Genomic DNA, 15462 nt, shown 5'->3' with positions numbered 1-15462 from the left:
ACGCTGCGCCGGTCGAGGTGGCGGGCGGAGAGGCGGCGGAGGAGGCAGCCCCGCGCGGTCAGGAGGGGCGCGAGGAGGCGCGAGGCGGCGCCGGGCAGGTCGAGCGCCCCTGACGACGCGTCGAGCTCCTCCACGCCCCCGCCGGCCAGCAGGGCCGCGCACAGCCGCCCGAGGGCACACGGCGCGCCCTCGGCGCCCTCCTCGGCCGCGTCGTCGTCGCCGTCGCTTCCGACGTCGAGCGCCGCCAGGGCGGCCGTGGCGGCCTCAGCCCCGCTCGCATCGCTCGGGGCCGCGGCCCGCGAGACGTTGTCCGAGACGAGGGTCAGCTTCTCGACGCGAAGCGACGGCCGGGCGAGGGCGGCGAGCAAGTGCGACCCCTCGTGCAGGTCCTTCTTCATCTCGAGCAGAACGTCGAGGCGCACGCTCGCCAGGCTCGGCGGCGCCACAGCGAGAAGCCTCTCGATGTGCCCGAGCGCCCACGAGCCAGGCCCGACGCGGAGCGCGGACAGGGAAGCCAGCGAGTCGCACCCCGCCACCGCGCTGGTGATGCTCGCCTTGGTGAGCTCGCCGCAGTCGACGAGTTCGATGCGCGTGACGCCGCGCAGCCGACGCAGCGCGAGCCACCGCAGAGCGCCGCCAGTGATGCCGGTGCCGCGCTCCTCGACTGCGTGCGAGCTCTGAAGCGACGCCACGCACAGCTCGCGCAGCCTGGTGCACACCTGCGCGCACGCGAGCACGTCCGAGGTAGAGAGCTTCGAGATCACCGTCGCGTAGGTGTCCGGGTCGAGCGAGGCCGGAGACGACATTATATAGAGCGCAGCTGCCGTACGAAAGCTGTGAAGCGCAGCTCCTGAGCACGGCGCCGCAGCGCCTGTTGATAGTTGATAGGTCCAGGTGATAGCCCTGGATGGGCAATGCACGCTTGTTGGGTCTCAGATCGCCCGACCGCGTCCCGGTGCTCTGTGGTCGGATTTGTGACGCCGCCGCACCGCGCCGCGGCCGGGGGCCCTCCGGAGGCCGAGGATGGCCGTGGCGGACCGGGACGAGCTCTGGGTGGGAGGTAAAGTGTCAGTGTATATATTGTAGAGACTAACCATGTGCACAATATCTCTCACTCTAGCTAAGCCAGGGGAGGCGATGCCGGGGCCGTACAGCAGCTTGATGCATAGCGGGTCAGCAAGCCCTAAAACGGCGGGAGGGGTAGGGCTATATCGATAGAGCTAGAGGGCTCAACCACCCCTCCACCCCTCCACCCTCCACCCCTCCACCCTCCCGGAGCGAGAGAGGTCCGTCCTCGAGCCCTCCCGCTTCCACCCCTCCGACCGGAGGGCTCGCCAGCCCACAGGGCTGGAGGGGTCCCCCCCGTCGGATCGGCGTCGGGAGGGCTCCACAGGGTCCCATAGGGCTAGCGCGCTGGGAGGGTGGAGCGGTCCATCGGGATTCCGGGAGGGAGGGGTCAGGAGGGCTGGGCGAGGCGGGAGGGGTGGTGGGGTCCAGGAGGGCTCGCCGCCCCCCCGAGCTCGGGTGATAGGCAAGAGGGCTCGGGCGCCTCGCCTCTCTGCGTAACTCCGCCCTCCTCTCGGCATATTTTGGCCCCTCGAGTTTTATCGAGCTCTCCTCGCGCAAGGACCACATTTCTGACTCCCATCCCGATCATTTTGTTCCGATCATTTGCCTCCAAGTCATGTCGCTGCTCAGATCCACTCTCGTTTCGAGCACAGATCCTTTCGGGCCCGGGGTTCTGCGTTTATGTGAATGTGTCTCTTATCACCCTACTGTCTGACAAGCTGCCGAGCCCAAATCACTGTGAGAGACGTGATTTCTTCCCTACTGTGAAGAGTGAAGCCGTTGGGTGCGGGGTTGTCTTTGTGTGTGTCTTGGGTCCGGGCGGGTTGTGTGTGTTTGTGAAGCCGGCGTCTTGGGTTGGGCCCGGGGTTGTGTTTTTCTGTGAAGCCGGCTCACTAGCTGAGGCTCACACTAGAGACCGTCATCGCATTCGCCTTCCTGGTACCCAGCGCTGGCTTCTGACTGTCGTTGCTGTCTTTCCCTTTTCGACTGTCTGTGCTTGCTTGTGCGTCTTGGGTCCGGGGTTGTGTTTTTGTGTGAAGCCGGCTGGGACCCCGTGTTGCATGTCTGACTGTCACTGTGGGGGAGGTAGGTAGGTAGAAAGGTGAAGAACAGCCAGGCTCGGACTGGACACCAACGCGGTATGGGTGGACGCTAGACAGATGATGACGACACGCACGAGCGACACACAGACACAAACAGGCTCACAAGACACACAGCCAGCTGGCTGCCACACACCCTGAGTAGGCGTACACATAACTCAAGGCCACATCCTCCCTGTCGCCCCCCCCAGCACTCCAAGGTGCCAAGAGAACAAACAAGGGCACAACAAACAACAGACAACAGGAAGTGACATGCGAGGCTAGAGCAGGCTTGCTCTACCTCCAGCAATCTCTCCGGCCGGCGGGGCACGGACGAGACCGTGTGTGGGGTCTAGTGAGGTGTCTATGGACGCCCTCCTCAGAGGCTAGCTGCCTACGGCTAGCCCTATCTCGCACTCACAGGTGATGACAATCCAATGTATGAGTGTATGCCAGCAGAGGCGCGTGTGCTAATTCTAGGCCGCACGTCGTGGCACTATGACGGAGGTAGACGTGCGACCGCAGCGCGCCCACCACAGTCTCGGTGGTGCGCGCGTGTTAGCGATAGAGTTGCGGGGAGAGCCATGCCCGACTTTTCGAAGGCGAGCCCCACGCCACGGATGCCAGTCGTGCCGTCGCGGGAGTGTGGGATTTCGGGGCCGGGTTGTGCGTTTATGTGAAGCCGGCGTCTCGGTGAACCTTGGCCTTCCATCGCTCGCCTTTCGATGTCGGTCACCGTGCAAGCCTTTGGCTGGGGCCTCCTTTCCTCGTGCTCCGTCCTCCTCGGCTGCGCCGTCGGGCTTGTGAGGCTGCCGGGACCCACGACTCGCGCCGTTCTGATGTCCTTTGGCGGCGGCGCGCTCATCCAGGCTGTCACGATCGAGCTCTTTGGAGAGCTGCTGCACGAGCAGGCCAAAGCCCCCGGAGACCCGTCCGACAACAACGGGGTCAAGATCACCTTTTACGGCATCGGGATGGGTATCGTTGGCGGTCTCATGTTCGCCAGCCTCAACAAGGTGCTGAACGAGGGTGGCGGCTTCCTCCGGCGCCTCAACACGGCACAGGGCGCCATGTCCCTCCTCAAGCGAGTCCAGCGGCGCAAGGCAGTCCGCCTCCTCAAGCGGGTGCCCGCCTTCGCCCCGCTCTCCGAGCCGGTGCTGCGCAAGCTCGCCGACAAGATGGAGAAGGAGCCGTGGCGCAGCGGGCAGCCTCTCCTCCGGCGCGGCGCGGCGCAGGCGGGCCTTTACTTTGTCGCGTCAGGCGCCGCCCTGGTCGAGCTCCCGGCCGACGACACGACCGACGCGGCTCCCACCGACGACGACGGCGGCGGCGGCAAGACCTTCGCCCCCTCCCACGTCACCGCCCGGTCCCCCTCGCCCGTCGCCCTCTCGTCGGCATCGCGCGTGCAGATCGCCGACGTGGCTGACCCTCCGGACGCTGTCCCGGCCGCTCGCACGGTCAAGTACGTCGTGCCAAAGGATGGCATCTTCGGCGACGCGGTCCTGCTCGGACTGGGCGCCCTCCCCCTCCCCCTCCCCCTCCCCTCCCGCCTCGCCCTCCCATCCCCTCTCCCCCTCCCCTCCCCTCCCGCCTCCCCTCCCCCCCTCCCCTCCCCTCTCCCCCTCCTCCCTCTCTCGCGCAGACGGGAAGGACTCCCCGACACCGCCAGGTGCGCCTCTCCCGCTGACGGCGAGCGTGCTGACGACCGGCAAGGCGTTGCGCCTCCCCGACCCTCCTCCTTGCGCACCTCTCTCCACTCTCGAGAAGCCTCCCCTCCCCGACCCTCCTCCTTGTGCCCGCAGGCGCTGCACTTGCCGCACGAGGACATCGCACACGCGCTCGGCATCGCCCCGAGGCCTGCCCTGGCCGACCCGGCCGCCGAGGCGGAGGCTTGGGCGGCGGAGGTTGCCGGGGCGGCGGGGCGCGGGCCGCAGTGCCATCTGCTCGGCCCGTTCGGTGTGGCAGGCGCCTTCCTGGCGCGCCTCGTCTCGTCTGCACCACGGCGCACCCCCCCGCCCCGTCCCTGCACCTCCATGCCCTTCTCCCCGCTCATCGCCTCGCCCTCCCACTCATACTCACCCTTCCCTCTCTTCCCCCCCCGGCACCGACCCACCACACCTCCCTCCCCTCCTCCCCCCTCCCTCGATGGCGCAGGGACGAGCCGCCCGCCGCCTCGGCCGGCGGCACCGAGAGCGGCACCGGCCCCGGCCTGCGCCGCCCGAGCGCCGTCGACTTGCTCGAGGCGGGCAGAGTACTTGGCAGCCTAGTGGGTGTACGAGTAGAGCGCGTAGAGAGAGTTGACTTGCTTCGAGGCGGAAGAGTCTCGCACGCGGGAGACAGAGCACACCCCTCTGCCCCTTCCCGGACCCTTCCCGGACCCTTCCCGGACCCTCCCCGGACCCTTTCCCGGACCCTTCCCGGCAGGCGGCAGAGGCGGACGAGCTCGAGGGAGGGGCAGGCAAGGGCGAGGCCTTCGCTGCACTCGGCTGGAGGACGGTCGAGGCGTGGGGCGCGGCGGCGGGCGGGTCGCAGGACGGCGGCTCCAACCTCGGCTCGCGCGCGGCCTCCGGCCTCTTCTCCCTTCCGAGCAAGCTCGGCCTCTCGCGCTCAAACTCGAGGACCAACCTCGCCGACGGAGGCCAGCCGGGCGGCTCGTCCGCCTCGCTGCACAAGCGGCCAACCTCCTTCTTCCTCTCGCGCGCAAACACCTTCCTCTCCTTCAAGCCCAAGCAGCGCGACGCCGTCGCCGTCGCCTCCGTGATTGCCGAGGGCGGCACGGCAGCCAGCCTCACCGACGAGCTGCGGGCCGAGGTGTGGAGCAGGGAGGCCGCAGGCGGCAAGACATCACGGACCCTTCTCGGACCCTTCTCGGACCCTTTTCCCACAGGTGGACCACGCCGCGCACGGCAAGACTGCCGCCCTCGTCATCTGGTGTGCCGGGGGGGTGTGGGCGGCGCCAAGACGGAGACCTCAAGGTGTTCACCCACCCCCCCCCCCCCCCCCCTCCCGACAGGTGCGGCATGCTGGCGGACGGGATCCCGGAGTCGCTGGTGATTGGAATGCTCGCCAACCTCACTCCGGAGGCGCACACGCACTTCCCCCCCTCCCTCTCCCCTCTCCCATACGTGGCTTAGCTCACCGCAGCGACTCACCAGCTCTGCGGCCCTCACCAGGCGTACCCGTCTCTCGTCGGCTTTGTGGCCGCTGTCGCGCTGGCAGCCAGCCCCCCTTCCAACCCCCGGGGGAAGGGCGACTGAAAGGGTTGACGCCGCCCCTTGCCCTGCCCCTCGCCCGCAGGCCAACCTGCCGGAGGCGATGTCCGCCAGCGGCACACTCAAGGCGTGCGGCATGCCGACCTGGAAGATCTGGGCGATGTGGCTCACCATGTTCTGCGGCACCGGCGCCGGAGCAATCGTCGGCTCGGCAGCCTTCGCACCCCCCACCAACGAGGCTGAGGAGCTGGCCGCCGCGTATGGCTTCGCCACCATCGTCGGCTTGTGCGGCGGCGCGACAATCGCCATGGCGCGCGGCCTAGACTCGCAGCCGAGAGCCCGAGACGCGCAGCCGAGAGAGGGGTGCGCCCGCTGCAGCCTTTGGTGGCGAGAAGGGGGGCCCGCTGCAGCCTTTGCATTGGTATTGGTGGCGAGGGGCGCCCGCACCGCGGACCCGCACTGCCTCCACGCCACGCCCTCCGCTGAGCCAGCCGCCGCCCCGCCCCCCTCTGTAATGCTGCCAGGTGTCGAACACGCTCCTGCCCGAGGCGTGCGAGCCCGGAGATGACGTGGTCGGGCTTCATTAATTAATTAATCAATTAATCAATTAATTAGGCGTGCGAGCTCGGAGGGGACGTGGTCGGGCTTCATTAATTAATTAATCAATTAATCAATTAATTAGGCGTGCGAGCTCGGAGGGGACGTGGTCGGGCTTCATTAATTAATTAATCAATTAATCAATTAATTAGGCGTGCGAGCTCGGAGGGGACGTGGTCGGGCTTCATTAATTAATTAATCAATTAATCAATTAATCAGGCGTGCGAGCTCGGAGGGGACGTGGTCGGGCTAGCGACGCTGATGGGCTTCATGGCGGCGATGGCAGTCAAGTCTGCAGGCGTCGCGTCCGGAGGCGAGGTAGTTGGTTGTTAGCGACGCTTCAAGAAGAAGCGACACCCATAGGCATCGCGATCGGAGGCGAGGGGTCGCACGAGGGCGCGGCTTGCGCGTACGGCGCAAACTCGAGCGCTGCCCACTGAGTCGACCCACTGAGGTGCCCACTGAGGGGAGGAGTCGAGGGGAGGAGAGGCGCCCAGGCCGCTGCCAGGCAGGCGGGGGCTCACCCTCGGCTTCTTCACCGCGCGACCATGGGGGCTACTACTCGGTGGCTCGACTCGTGGTTCGGCTTGGGGTCGGCGCTCTTGTAGAGCGACTCTGAAAGGGCGAGGGAGGTGGGAGAGAGCTGAGGCAGAGGGCGGGGCGGAAGGGGGCGTCTGGGAGAGCGTTGCTGCGTGCTTCCCACACTAGCGGGGCAGGGACGCGTGTGAGTCTCGCGATCGGAGTCTCGAAGACGACCACCCGAGACGTGAGAGGGGGACTGTCGGGAGATGAGATATACGCGCGGATCAGGATAGGATAACCGGACACGGGCGATGTGACCCCGCTTCGGTACCGCGGGCGGCGCGGCTCACCCCCGCCCGTGCGTCACAGCTCGGTCGGGCAGTGACTCGTTGGTTGCAGGTTGGTTGGCCTCGGCTAGTCAGACAATAAGTAAGTCAGACACTACGGCTCTCTAGTCTCGACCGCCCGCACGGCCCCTACGTTACCGATCGAAAATTAGTTATTACCCTTTACCGTCCCCGCTGTGCAGTGGTTACCGGGTTTGTCCGGAGTGAAAAGTCCAACGAACTCGTCGGTGTGACGGTGGATCCTCGGGTTGTTGCACGAGTATATGGGACAAAAGCGTCGAAAATGTCCCAAAAAAGCGTCTCGAGTTTGTTGCAGCCCCACAGCCGGCGCGCGCTGCCAGGAAGCACCGCTCGCGTGTCGGCCGCACTCCCTGGCACCCGGTGAGTGCGGCCGACCGACCAGACCGATTAGGCTCGACGCCGCGCTCGCTGTGGGGCTGCAACAAACTCGCCGCCGAGCGTGCCACCGACGGCGTCCCGGCGGAGGTGATGGAGTGTGAGACCTGAGGCTGCGGAGGTGACGCCTGAGGTACTGGTCCGTGCACAGCGACTCAGCCGGCGACCGCCACGGGCTCAGACGAGACTTGTCGACTCGTTCCAGCTCAGCTTCACCGTGGTCCTCGGGCGTCTGTCGACGTCAGGACCACCCATACAGCTCGCGGGTTTGAGGTCGCAAGAGCCAAGATGGTGGCGTTTGGACATCCCAACCATCACACAAGACAGCCTGTAGGTGATGGCGGGACGGCGCAGTGTTTGTGGCACTCGGCAGTAGGCACCCGCGGCACGGCCCCGCTGTCGGCTCTCGCGGGCTGCGGAACCGGACCCAGAAAGGGACGGTCCGGGCGAGTGTGGCAGCTCCTGCGCTAGTATGGGCACCCTCTATTGTAGCACTACTGATCCTGGTCATTAGAGCTGCCAGGGATAGCGTCAGGAGCTGGTAGGAGTCAAAACCCCTCATATTTGAGACATCGTGTCCCATATACTCGTGCAACAACCCCCTCCAATCTGCGCCCGCGCTCGGCGAACCTCGAGATTCGACACACGGACAGCGCCGGTGCGGCGGTGGCATGCATCTCTTCCCGAAGCCTGGAGTGCAGCTCCTCTCTCTGCTCGCTGTGCTTATACAAAGTCTTATACACTCGCTCTGGGGCCGACAGATGGCACAGAGCCTACTGTGCGGCTGCCACAAGCTATGACAGCGAGATGGCGGAGATGGGCTCTCGCGCCCTCGCTGTCTGTCCCTCCAGCGTCACTTGTGCTGTGCGAGCGACACTGCTCGGCGACTGCCGGCACACTGTGAGATCATGGATGTGAGGTCCACGCTACCAGCGCCGCGTTTTGACTTTTGTGTGCGCACACGATATTCTCCACAATCTCGCTCGCGAATCGGCCCTCTGTGTACCGTGTGACAGGCTGTGTGAGTGTCAGTGCTGAGAGAGGTCAGAGTACAGAGATCCTTCCTCTCTGTTTTCGCAAATCTTGGCGGGAAATGACACGTGGCTTGCAATATGTTTTCTGTCTTTCTTTTAGGCTCAGGGCTTCCTTGCTCGCAGCCCCTGTCGCTGTCCTCGTTTTTTCCCAAAAGAGTGCGATTCCTTTAAAATGGTAACACTTGTCTACTCGCTGGAGCCGAGCAGGAGGGCCCGGCGCACAACCCCCAGTCAACTAATCCTCCGCACCCCGTAGGCGCGTCTCTCTCGGGCTGTTGGAGGAGACACACACTCTGAACTGGTCGTGGTGCAGGTGGGACACGAGGTTTCACCCGCAGCCAGACACCACATCGAAGAAGAGCGCCTCTCCTTGCTGAGCGCACGCGCACCGGAGCGCGGCAGGCGCCACCGCGCGTGCGAGCGCGCTGAGCGCGTCCGTGGGTGGCATAGGCTCGCTCGCATGAAAGCATGCCACGAGAAAGGTGGGTGGCGCGCCCGCCTCGGCGGCGCGCCGGCTAAAGCCACGGCGCTCATAGACGGCAAATAGTGTCGGCGAGCCGGCGCGGCGATAGGCGTCGTCGTCCGCGAGCGGCGCCGGTGGCCGGCACACGTAGCCGCTGCGGTGGAGGGCAGCGAAGGTGCTGATGCTGAGCTCGCGCTTCGCCGCCGCAGCGCCTTCGAACGCGGTGCCCGGCTGCGGGCCAAGCAGCATCACACGCGCCGCGTGCACAGAGAGCGGCTGGCCGTCGCGCAGTAGCAGCAGCGATCCCTCGTCAACCAGGCACATAACCTCCTCGACGCGCAGCCATTGCTGGCCTGACCGAAACAGGCCGAGCGCCGAGAGGTTGCCCTTCCCACGCAGAACACGCGCAAGGCCCTCGGCCGCATCCCACTCAGCAGTGCTCAGCGCCTTAGCGCTCCGCCCACGCGGCGTGCTCAGCCGCGTCAGCCACTCGAGACGCTGCTGCGAAAGCGACGCGGACGCGTTCTGCATTGCCTCGTTAAGGCCGCTCCGTTTTCTCTTTTTTGAGCATCACAGCCTCGCGCTGAGATTCCCAGGCAGCCTCGTTGAATGGCATAGGCCTCCGGCCGAGAATGTTGCGCAAACCCAGAGGGGCTATTCAATAAAAGTCCAAAATGCATCAGTCAGTCAGTCAGACAAACAAACACCTGTCAGGTCAGTCAGGGAGGCCGGACGGATGGATCATTGGACATTGCAGTTGCCGTCGCTCGCTTCACTCAGGCCCCGCGTGCGCAAATATGGCCCAAGCAGCCTCGTTGAACGGGTTCAGCTTCAGCGAGTGATAGCCCCCGGGAATGTCGCGCAAACTAACCCAGACAGAGGTTTTGGCTCTCGGACGGAGACGGAAAACACTTCCTTTTATGCCTGACCCTGGGCATGGCTCTCTGGGGCTGAGCTGGGCCGGCCGCCTCCGGGTCCGCAACTCGCACGGTGGGCTCGCGTCCGGGCGAGCATCCGATGCCCGCGGTTATCCTCTCGCTGGGCGCGACCGACATGGAGATCCACTGCACACAGATCTGTGCTTTTGGCGCCTATTGCTCGCTCTCTGTGCAATCGCAACGCCAGAGGCCATGCTTGGAGAGTGTGTCGCAGTGCTGCTGCGTCAGTGGATTGAGCCGCGACGCAGGCTCCATCGGTGAGCTGCGGCGGCGCACCGGCCGCTCCATACATAGCTCTCCGGCGAGCCGTCGCAAACGCGTTTTCCGTCCGTTTCATCGAGTTTGCCCGAGTGGTAAAATGCAATCGAATCTGCCCGAGTGGTCAAGCAAAACTTTGCCTTTCGTAAAAGTTGCCCGAGTGGTCTGTGGGAAAAAACCAAAATCGAGACGGACTTCCTGAACGGCCGGGCAATATGTCTTCCTTGCTCATGCCCAACGATGTTGGAGTCATCGCCAGGCTCGCCTCTGATCTGCAGGGGAGCGGTACATGGCCACCGCCGAGCGCCTCGCGTCCTACCGTGAGGAGCGGTGCGCCTTCCAAACCTGTGTCCGGCAGGCAGCGGCGACCTACGGGCAGAAGCTATCGAATGGTGACTTCTCCGCCGATGGCAAGCTCACCGAGGCGGCGCTCTGCTTCACGGGCCGGGCACAGCCTTTCGGTTCGTGAAGGGTCGGTGCGTGTCGTGACCCCGCCCCTGGAACACCCGTACCCCCGCACCATCTCCGTCGCTTGGTTGCTTAACCTTGCCACCACCGGGAGGCGGCCAGGGCTCATAGACTCGGTCGAGAGACCCCAGATTGCAGGAATTGCGACTCGCCGCTTTCCTCCCGCTGTGATTCTGTGTGAGCTCTGTGTCTTGATTTGCCAACAACAACCCTACACCCTACACTCGTAGCTCGTTCACCGTTTGCCACACCAGGCTACCTCGAGATGTGACCTCGAGATGTGAAGGGGGAGTCGCCGACGTACTGGCGATTCATGATGCCCAATTATTACGGCCGTCCATTCGCGTCGTGAACTCTCGATGAAGCGGGGCTCTGCGGCCGGCCAAGAGCGCGTACGCTCCGCTAGACGCACTGACTCCTCAGCATCGCATGCGAGCACCGCGGTGCCAGAGAGCCTTAAGCTTTCTGGAAGATCCCGCGACGTCGGCGACGTGTCGCGTTCAGTGGACGAGTCGATCCGCGAGGATGGTAGGGCCTTGCAACCTGGTGAGACCAGCGAGGTGGGCCAATCTACCCAGTCTACCCCCTCGCACGCGTTGCTCCGCAAGGTGAGCCAAACACAGCCCGCCGATGACGCAGCGATTGTCTCCCTCATGGCGCTCGCGTCTGCCTCGGCCCCGGCCGGCTTGTCCGAGGAGTGCCCATCGCCGGGCGGGGGGTCGAGAACCGCGCAGAAGCGGAAGTTACGCGAGGACGACAGCCGCGCGACGGGCGGGGCGGAAGGACGCAGGATGACGCCTCCTGAGTGGGACCCGCCCGAGCCTGAACGTGGCGCGTACCGCCTGGCGAGCGGCGCGAGCATCGAAACCCTCAAGCGGCTCGCGGCGGCGTTCAAGCTCTGCCCGACGCCAAACGTGTGGCAGCTGGAGTCCATCTCGCAGAGCGTGGAGCTGCCGACGCCCAAGCTGGCGCAGTGGTTCGCGACACGCCGAGCATTGCAGGAGTGGGCGAGCCGTGTGCCCAGTGGACATCTCAACGCCAGCCTGCTAATGGAAGTCTTCTACCCGGAGCGGGAAAGGGGGGCCGAGAACGGGGCGCGGCGGTGGCCGGTCGAGCCGCCTTTCTAGCCATTCGGAACCGGCGTGGCGGGCAAACGTTCTCTCCTTCGAGTTGCTCGAGAGGCTCGAGAGGCAGAGGCTCGAGTGAGCGTGATCCGTGGTTTTCACAGCCGAGCATGAACGCCTCACCTCCACCATGACCTAGGTAGCTTTCGTAGAGCAGAGAACGTAAACCTCGAAGAAAACCCATGCTCACAGTGAGAGCACCTAAAAGAAAGAAAGAAAGAAAGAAAGAAAGAAAACAGACAACCCAAGCGCCAAGCCCAAGGGAGGGATGGGAGGACGGCACGCCGCCACCACATCCTCACGCGCCAAGTGGGAGGGAAGTGGACGGGGCCCTGAGCCGACCTAGCCCCAGACGGAACGGGGCGCCCAACACGTGCCGGATTACTGTGCCTTCCCCGGGTGCAGCCTTTCGGTTCGTGAAGGGTCGGTGCGAGTCGTGCTTTCCTCGATCCCCCGCCCTCCCCCGCCATCTCCGCCGCTTTGTTTGGCTCTCCAGCCTTACCACCGGGAGGCGGCGAGGCGAAATCAGACTCGGTCGAGAGACCCCAGATTGGCATCCATGCCTCTCTGGACAGGGTGGCCCGCCACAAGGACCCCAGGAATTGCGACTCGCCGCTTTCCTCCCGCTGTGATTCTGTGTGAGCTCTGTGTCTTGATTTGCCAATACACCTAAAAACACATGAGAGTACCTAGGCATAGCGCCGCCGTTCCCCCGCGTTTTTCATCCGTGGTCTCCTAATGCGGTAAGGACGCTGGATAAACGCGCAGCGCGCCGCCCCTCGTTGCCCAGTTTGCCAGCAAGTGTCAGTATGCGTGCATCGCCCAGCTTCTTGCCTCCGTCTTCCGAGCTCGTGTCGAGACAAGGCATCCCTTGGGCTCAACGGCGCAATTCCGACACGGAGGGCATTGCAGACGGCGACAGCAGAATCTCATGCCTCATTCCGCACAGTGAGAGGGCGTGCCAGACGCCACCGAGCATGGAGCGCGCGGGTCGTCATTCTCACTCCCGATGGCATTGGGGCGTGCTCGCCCGCGGGCTGACAGCAGTGTTGGTGGGGCTATGCTTTTCGGCGCTCGTGCTAAGCGAGGCCTCCCAAAATCAGCAGCTCACTACCGGACAAGTGCAGCGGCCGCAGTGGTCCGCTGCTTCGCCCGGGGCTATCACGACTCAGCCGCGTCGGGCAGGAGGTCCGATCCCGTCGGAACTTGTAATGATCTCGAAGCATGGATGGGGCGAGTTCTACAAGGAGCAGCCGGCCGCACTGGTGCGGTCTGTGTGGGGCTGTGCGACGGTCCACAACGCAACCCATGGCCGAGCGACGCTCGGCAGCTCGCAAGCCAGGACCGGAGTACCGCTGGTGTGGCTCAACGACACGCAGTGCGTCGCGGTGCTCGAGGCCCTTGGCCGGCCGTCGCTCGCCGCTGCGTTTGCCGCCGAGCCTTTCGGGCCTTACAAGAGCGATATTTGCCGTGTCGCGTACCTATACGTCCGAGGTGGCTTCTACATGGACTGTGATATGGGATGCCTTCCGGGCGTCGACGTTGTGCAGAGATTCGCTCGGCAGCAACATGGGCTGATCACCGCGATCGAGGTCGCACCGGAGACTGGCGTGTTCCAGTCCTTTCTCGCAGCCGCGCCGGGGCACCCGGTGCTCGAGCTGGCTCTGAACCTCACCGAGGCATACTATGCCGGCACGCATCAGCTCGAATATGGCTTCACTGTCGGCACATCCATATTTCGGTCGGCCGTGGAGCGGTATCGCGGCGCAGGCGGATATGACATTCACTTGCTCAGAGAGGTGTACGACCCTACCACGCCGGGGTGGCGCCGTTGGGCCAAGACGATACTCGGGGCTCGGGGGTGCGACATTGTGGTGGCAGATGACATGGGTGCCGGAGACATCCTGTTTCGGAGCCATGTGCTCCATAGCGCCCACTGCCGGCCGATCTGGCCCCTTCCAGGGTCGCTCTGGTTGCTCCTCTTCCCCGTCCGGGCAGCCGAGTTTCTCCACCGCACTGTCCACCGCACGCTCTTGTCAGGGTGACTGTTACGTCGCAGGAGCCTGTGTGTGTATACACTTTGTGCCGGGACGTTCAAGAGAAATAAACAGCGGAGGCGCACGGACGCCCCTCTGTCCAGAGAGCGGCCATGATGAGCCGGCGCAAGACCGGACGGGGTGGTGTGTGTGAAAAAAATACAGCTGCCGTCGGGCGCGCGAGGTAGTGTAGTATGTCCAGTTGTCTCGGTGCCGCAAAACACCGCCCTGACAGCGCTAAACATTCTATGCGTCTTGATGAGATGTCGGCCTGCTTCTCTTCCACCGCCCCTCTAATTGTGCGCGGCCTGCTGCAGCATGTGCGAACACTGGGCTATCACGACGAGGGTTGATGCGTCGGTGTCATAGACCGAATACCAACCCTGCAGCTCGTGCGGCGGGTCTCCCAGGAGAGCGTCGCCAGCCTTCCAGACCGAGCGAGGTCGGCTTGGCCGGCCTTCGCCGCCCCACGCCCAAAATCCGAGCCCGGCGGCAGCCCGGCCGCCGCCAGCAATGAGCCTGCACATGCGGCGGTAAAAGATGTCGCGCAATGCGGTCGTGGAGCCAGCGGCGTAGGAGCCGGCGTCGCGCGCAAGGCCAAATTCCTCGACCACGAGAGGCCTGTCGGTCACGGACGGGATCAGATGCGCTCAGTGATGCGAGGGCTTGAGGGGCCGGCTGGGGTGTGGGCGCACTTGTCGAGACGCTCAGCTTCTGTGAGTGCGCCACGCACGTACACCTCGGCGAGAGCCCACGCCGAGTCGAGACCCGCCCCGTTCTGCGGGTCGAACCACCCCCAGTTCTGGGGCCAGACATGGACCGTTACGTAGTCGACCACTGCGTGGTCCTTCGCCAGGTTTGTGCCAACATAACTGGGCCACGGTGTCGGCCCCTCCGACCCTAGCGATATGAGGTGGCCGCAGTCGCGCTGTCTCAGGAAGGCGGCCGATGCTACGATCCACTTGCGATACGCGTCGCGGTGGGTGATCGGGCGGGGCTCGTTGGCGAGCTGCCACGCGAGGATTGCTGGCTCCTCGCGGTAGGTCCGCGCGGTGTGCCGGTTGAAGCGTTGGAGCAAAGTCGCGACGAAGCGCTGCCACAACTCCTGCGCCTCAGGGAGCTCGTAGTAGCGGCTCGCGTAGTTCTGATGCGCTTGCCAGTCTTCGTCCGTCGCGTGAGGCGTCATTCGAGGAGGCCGGAGGCCAGTTGCCCAAAAGACGTAGGCGGCGAAGCCGCCGCTCCACTGCCACATGTTGCCCAGACAGAGGGTCGCCGTCATATTTCTCTTTGAGATCTCGGCGACGGCAAGGTCAAGGCCGCCGAGCACATCGGAATTGTACTCACCGGGCCGCGGCTGCATTTCGGGCGTCACATGCTGCGACGCCGGCTCTGCGGGGGCGCCGGCCGCCTGAGCCGCCACGGCGCGGCTAAGCTCGGTGGGGCACTGCTTCGCGAGCGCGCCACCGGCTGCCGACACTGCCAAGCGGCAGAAAGCACAACCCGCACACGCACACCTAGTTGGGTCCTCAATCCACCCGCAATGCCCGAATCGGGCATCGCACCAATTAGCGCATCCAAGCTCATTTGCGATCATCTGCGCGCTCAGACGGGGTGGGTGGCCGTAGGCCCCTATAGGGGCCTACGCGCGGCGTGCGTGAGAGCTCGGAAGCGAGCTTTGCACGGCGATCGAGGATGGCACGGTTCACCCCCTTCACCGAAGCGTCTCTCTCTCTCTCAGTGTATGTAGCTCTTACGCACATTCCCGTAGGAGGACTCTGCTGACAGGGTTTGCGATGAGGAGCGACCCGAACGAAGGTTTCTCGGAGGTTAGTGCACCACTAACCGCCGAAGCGCAAGAACTCTACGACGTATCGGGCTCATACTAGCACCCCACCTCGCGAGCCGACGTTCTGGCTCCGC

General features: G+C 64.6%; 5 protein-coding genes across 5 annotated transcripts; 3 read left to right on the top strand and 2 right to left on the bottom strand.

Moving 5' to 3' along the window:
- The first annotated feature begins 2858 nt into the window (after positions 1-2858).
- EMIHUDRAFT_352537 (hypothetical protein) lies at positions 2859-6986 on the top strand. The gene is made up of 12 exons (XM_005784366.1): positions 2859-3662; positions 3817-3860; positions 3950-4149; positions 4302-4389; positions 4572-4958; positions 5035-5078; positions 5161-5230; positions 5321-5362; positions 5445-5669; positions 5884-5907; positions 6176-6254; positions 6320-6986. The coding sequence occupies exons 1-12, from the start codon at positions 2873-2875 to the stop codon at positions 6394-6396; spliced, it is 2070 nt and encodes a 689-aa protein (XP_005784423.1). The 5' UTR covers positions 2859-2872; the 3' UTR covers positions 6397-6986.
- A 1597-nt stretch (positions 6987-8583) lies between these two features.
- EMIHUDRAFT_202511 (hypothetical protein) lies at positions 8584-9249 on the bottom strand (the record flags this gene model as incomplete). The annotated part of the gene is made up of 2 exons (XM_005784365.1): positions 8584-8624; positions 8781-9249. The coding sequence occupies 2 exons, from the start codon at positions 9247-9249 to the stop codon at positions 8584-8586; spliced, it is 510 nt and encodes a 169-aa protein (XP_005784422.1).
- Positions 9250-10741: 1492 nt separating this feature from the next.
- EMIHUDRAFT_202509 (hypothetical protein) lies at positions 10742-11509 on the top strand (the record flags this gene model as incomplete). Its single annotated transcript, XM_005784364.1, has 1 exon — positions 10742-11509. One exon carries the CDS (start codon positions 10742-10744, stop codon positions 11507-11509), a length of 768 nt encoding a protein of 255 aa, XP_005784421.1.
- Positions 11510-12717: 1208 nt separating this feature from the next.
- On the top strand, positions 12718-13551 carry EMIHUDRAFT_202508 (hypothetical protein; the record flags this gene model as incomplete). The annotated part of the gene is made up of 1 exon (XM_005784363.1): positions 12718-13551. One exon carries the CDS (start codon positions 12718-12720, stop codon positions 13549-13551), a length of 834 nt encoding a protein of 277 aa, XP_005784420.1.
- A 284-nt stretch (positions 13552-13835) lies between these two features.
- Positions 13836-15126, bottom strand: EMIHUDRAFT_202507 (hypothetical protein; the record flags this gene model as incomplete). Its single annotated transcript, XM_005784362.1, has 3 exons — positions 13836-14163; positions 14238-15018; positions 15105-15126. The coding sequence occupies 3 exons, from the start codon at positions 15124-15126 to the stop codon at positions 13836-13838; spliced, it is 1131 nt and encodes a 376-aa protein (XP_005784419.1).
- Between the last annotated feature and the right edge of the window lie 336 nt (positions 15127-15462).

The sequence above is a fragment of the Emiliania huxleyi genome, assembly GCF_000372725.1.
Source record: "Emiliania huxleyi CCMP1516 chromosome Unknown EMIHUscaffold_17, whole genome shotgun sequence".
NCBI classification, from domain to species: domain Eukaryota; phylum Haptophyta; order Isochrysidales; family Noelaerhabdaceae; genus Emiliania; species Emiliania huxleyi.
Note: the sequence above shows the minus strand (reverse complement) of the source record. Positions and strands in the feature narration are given on the sequence as shown.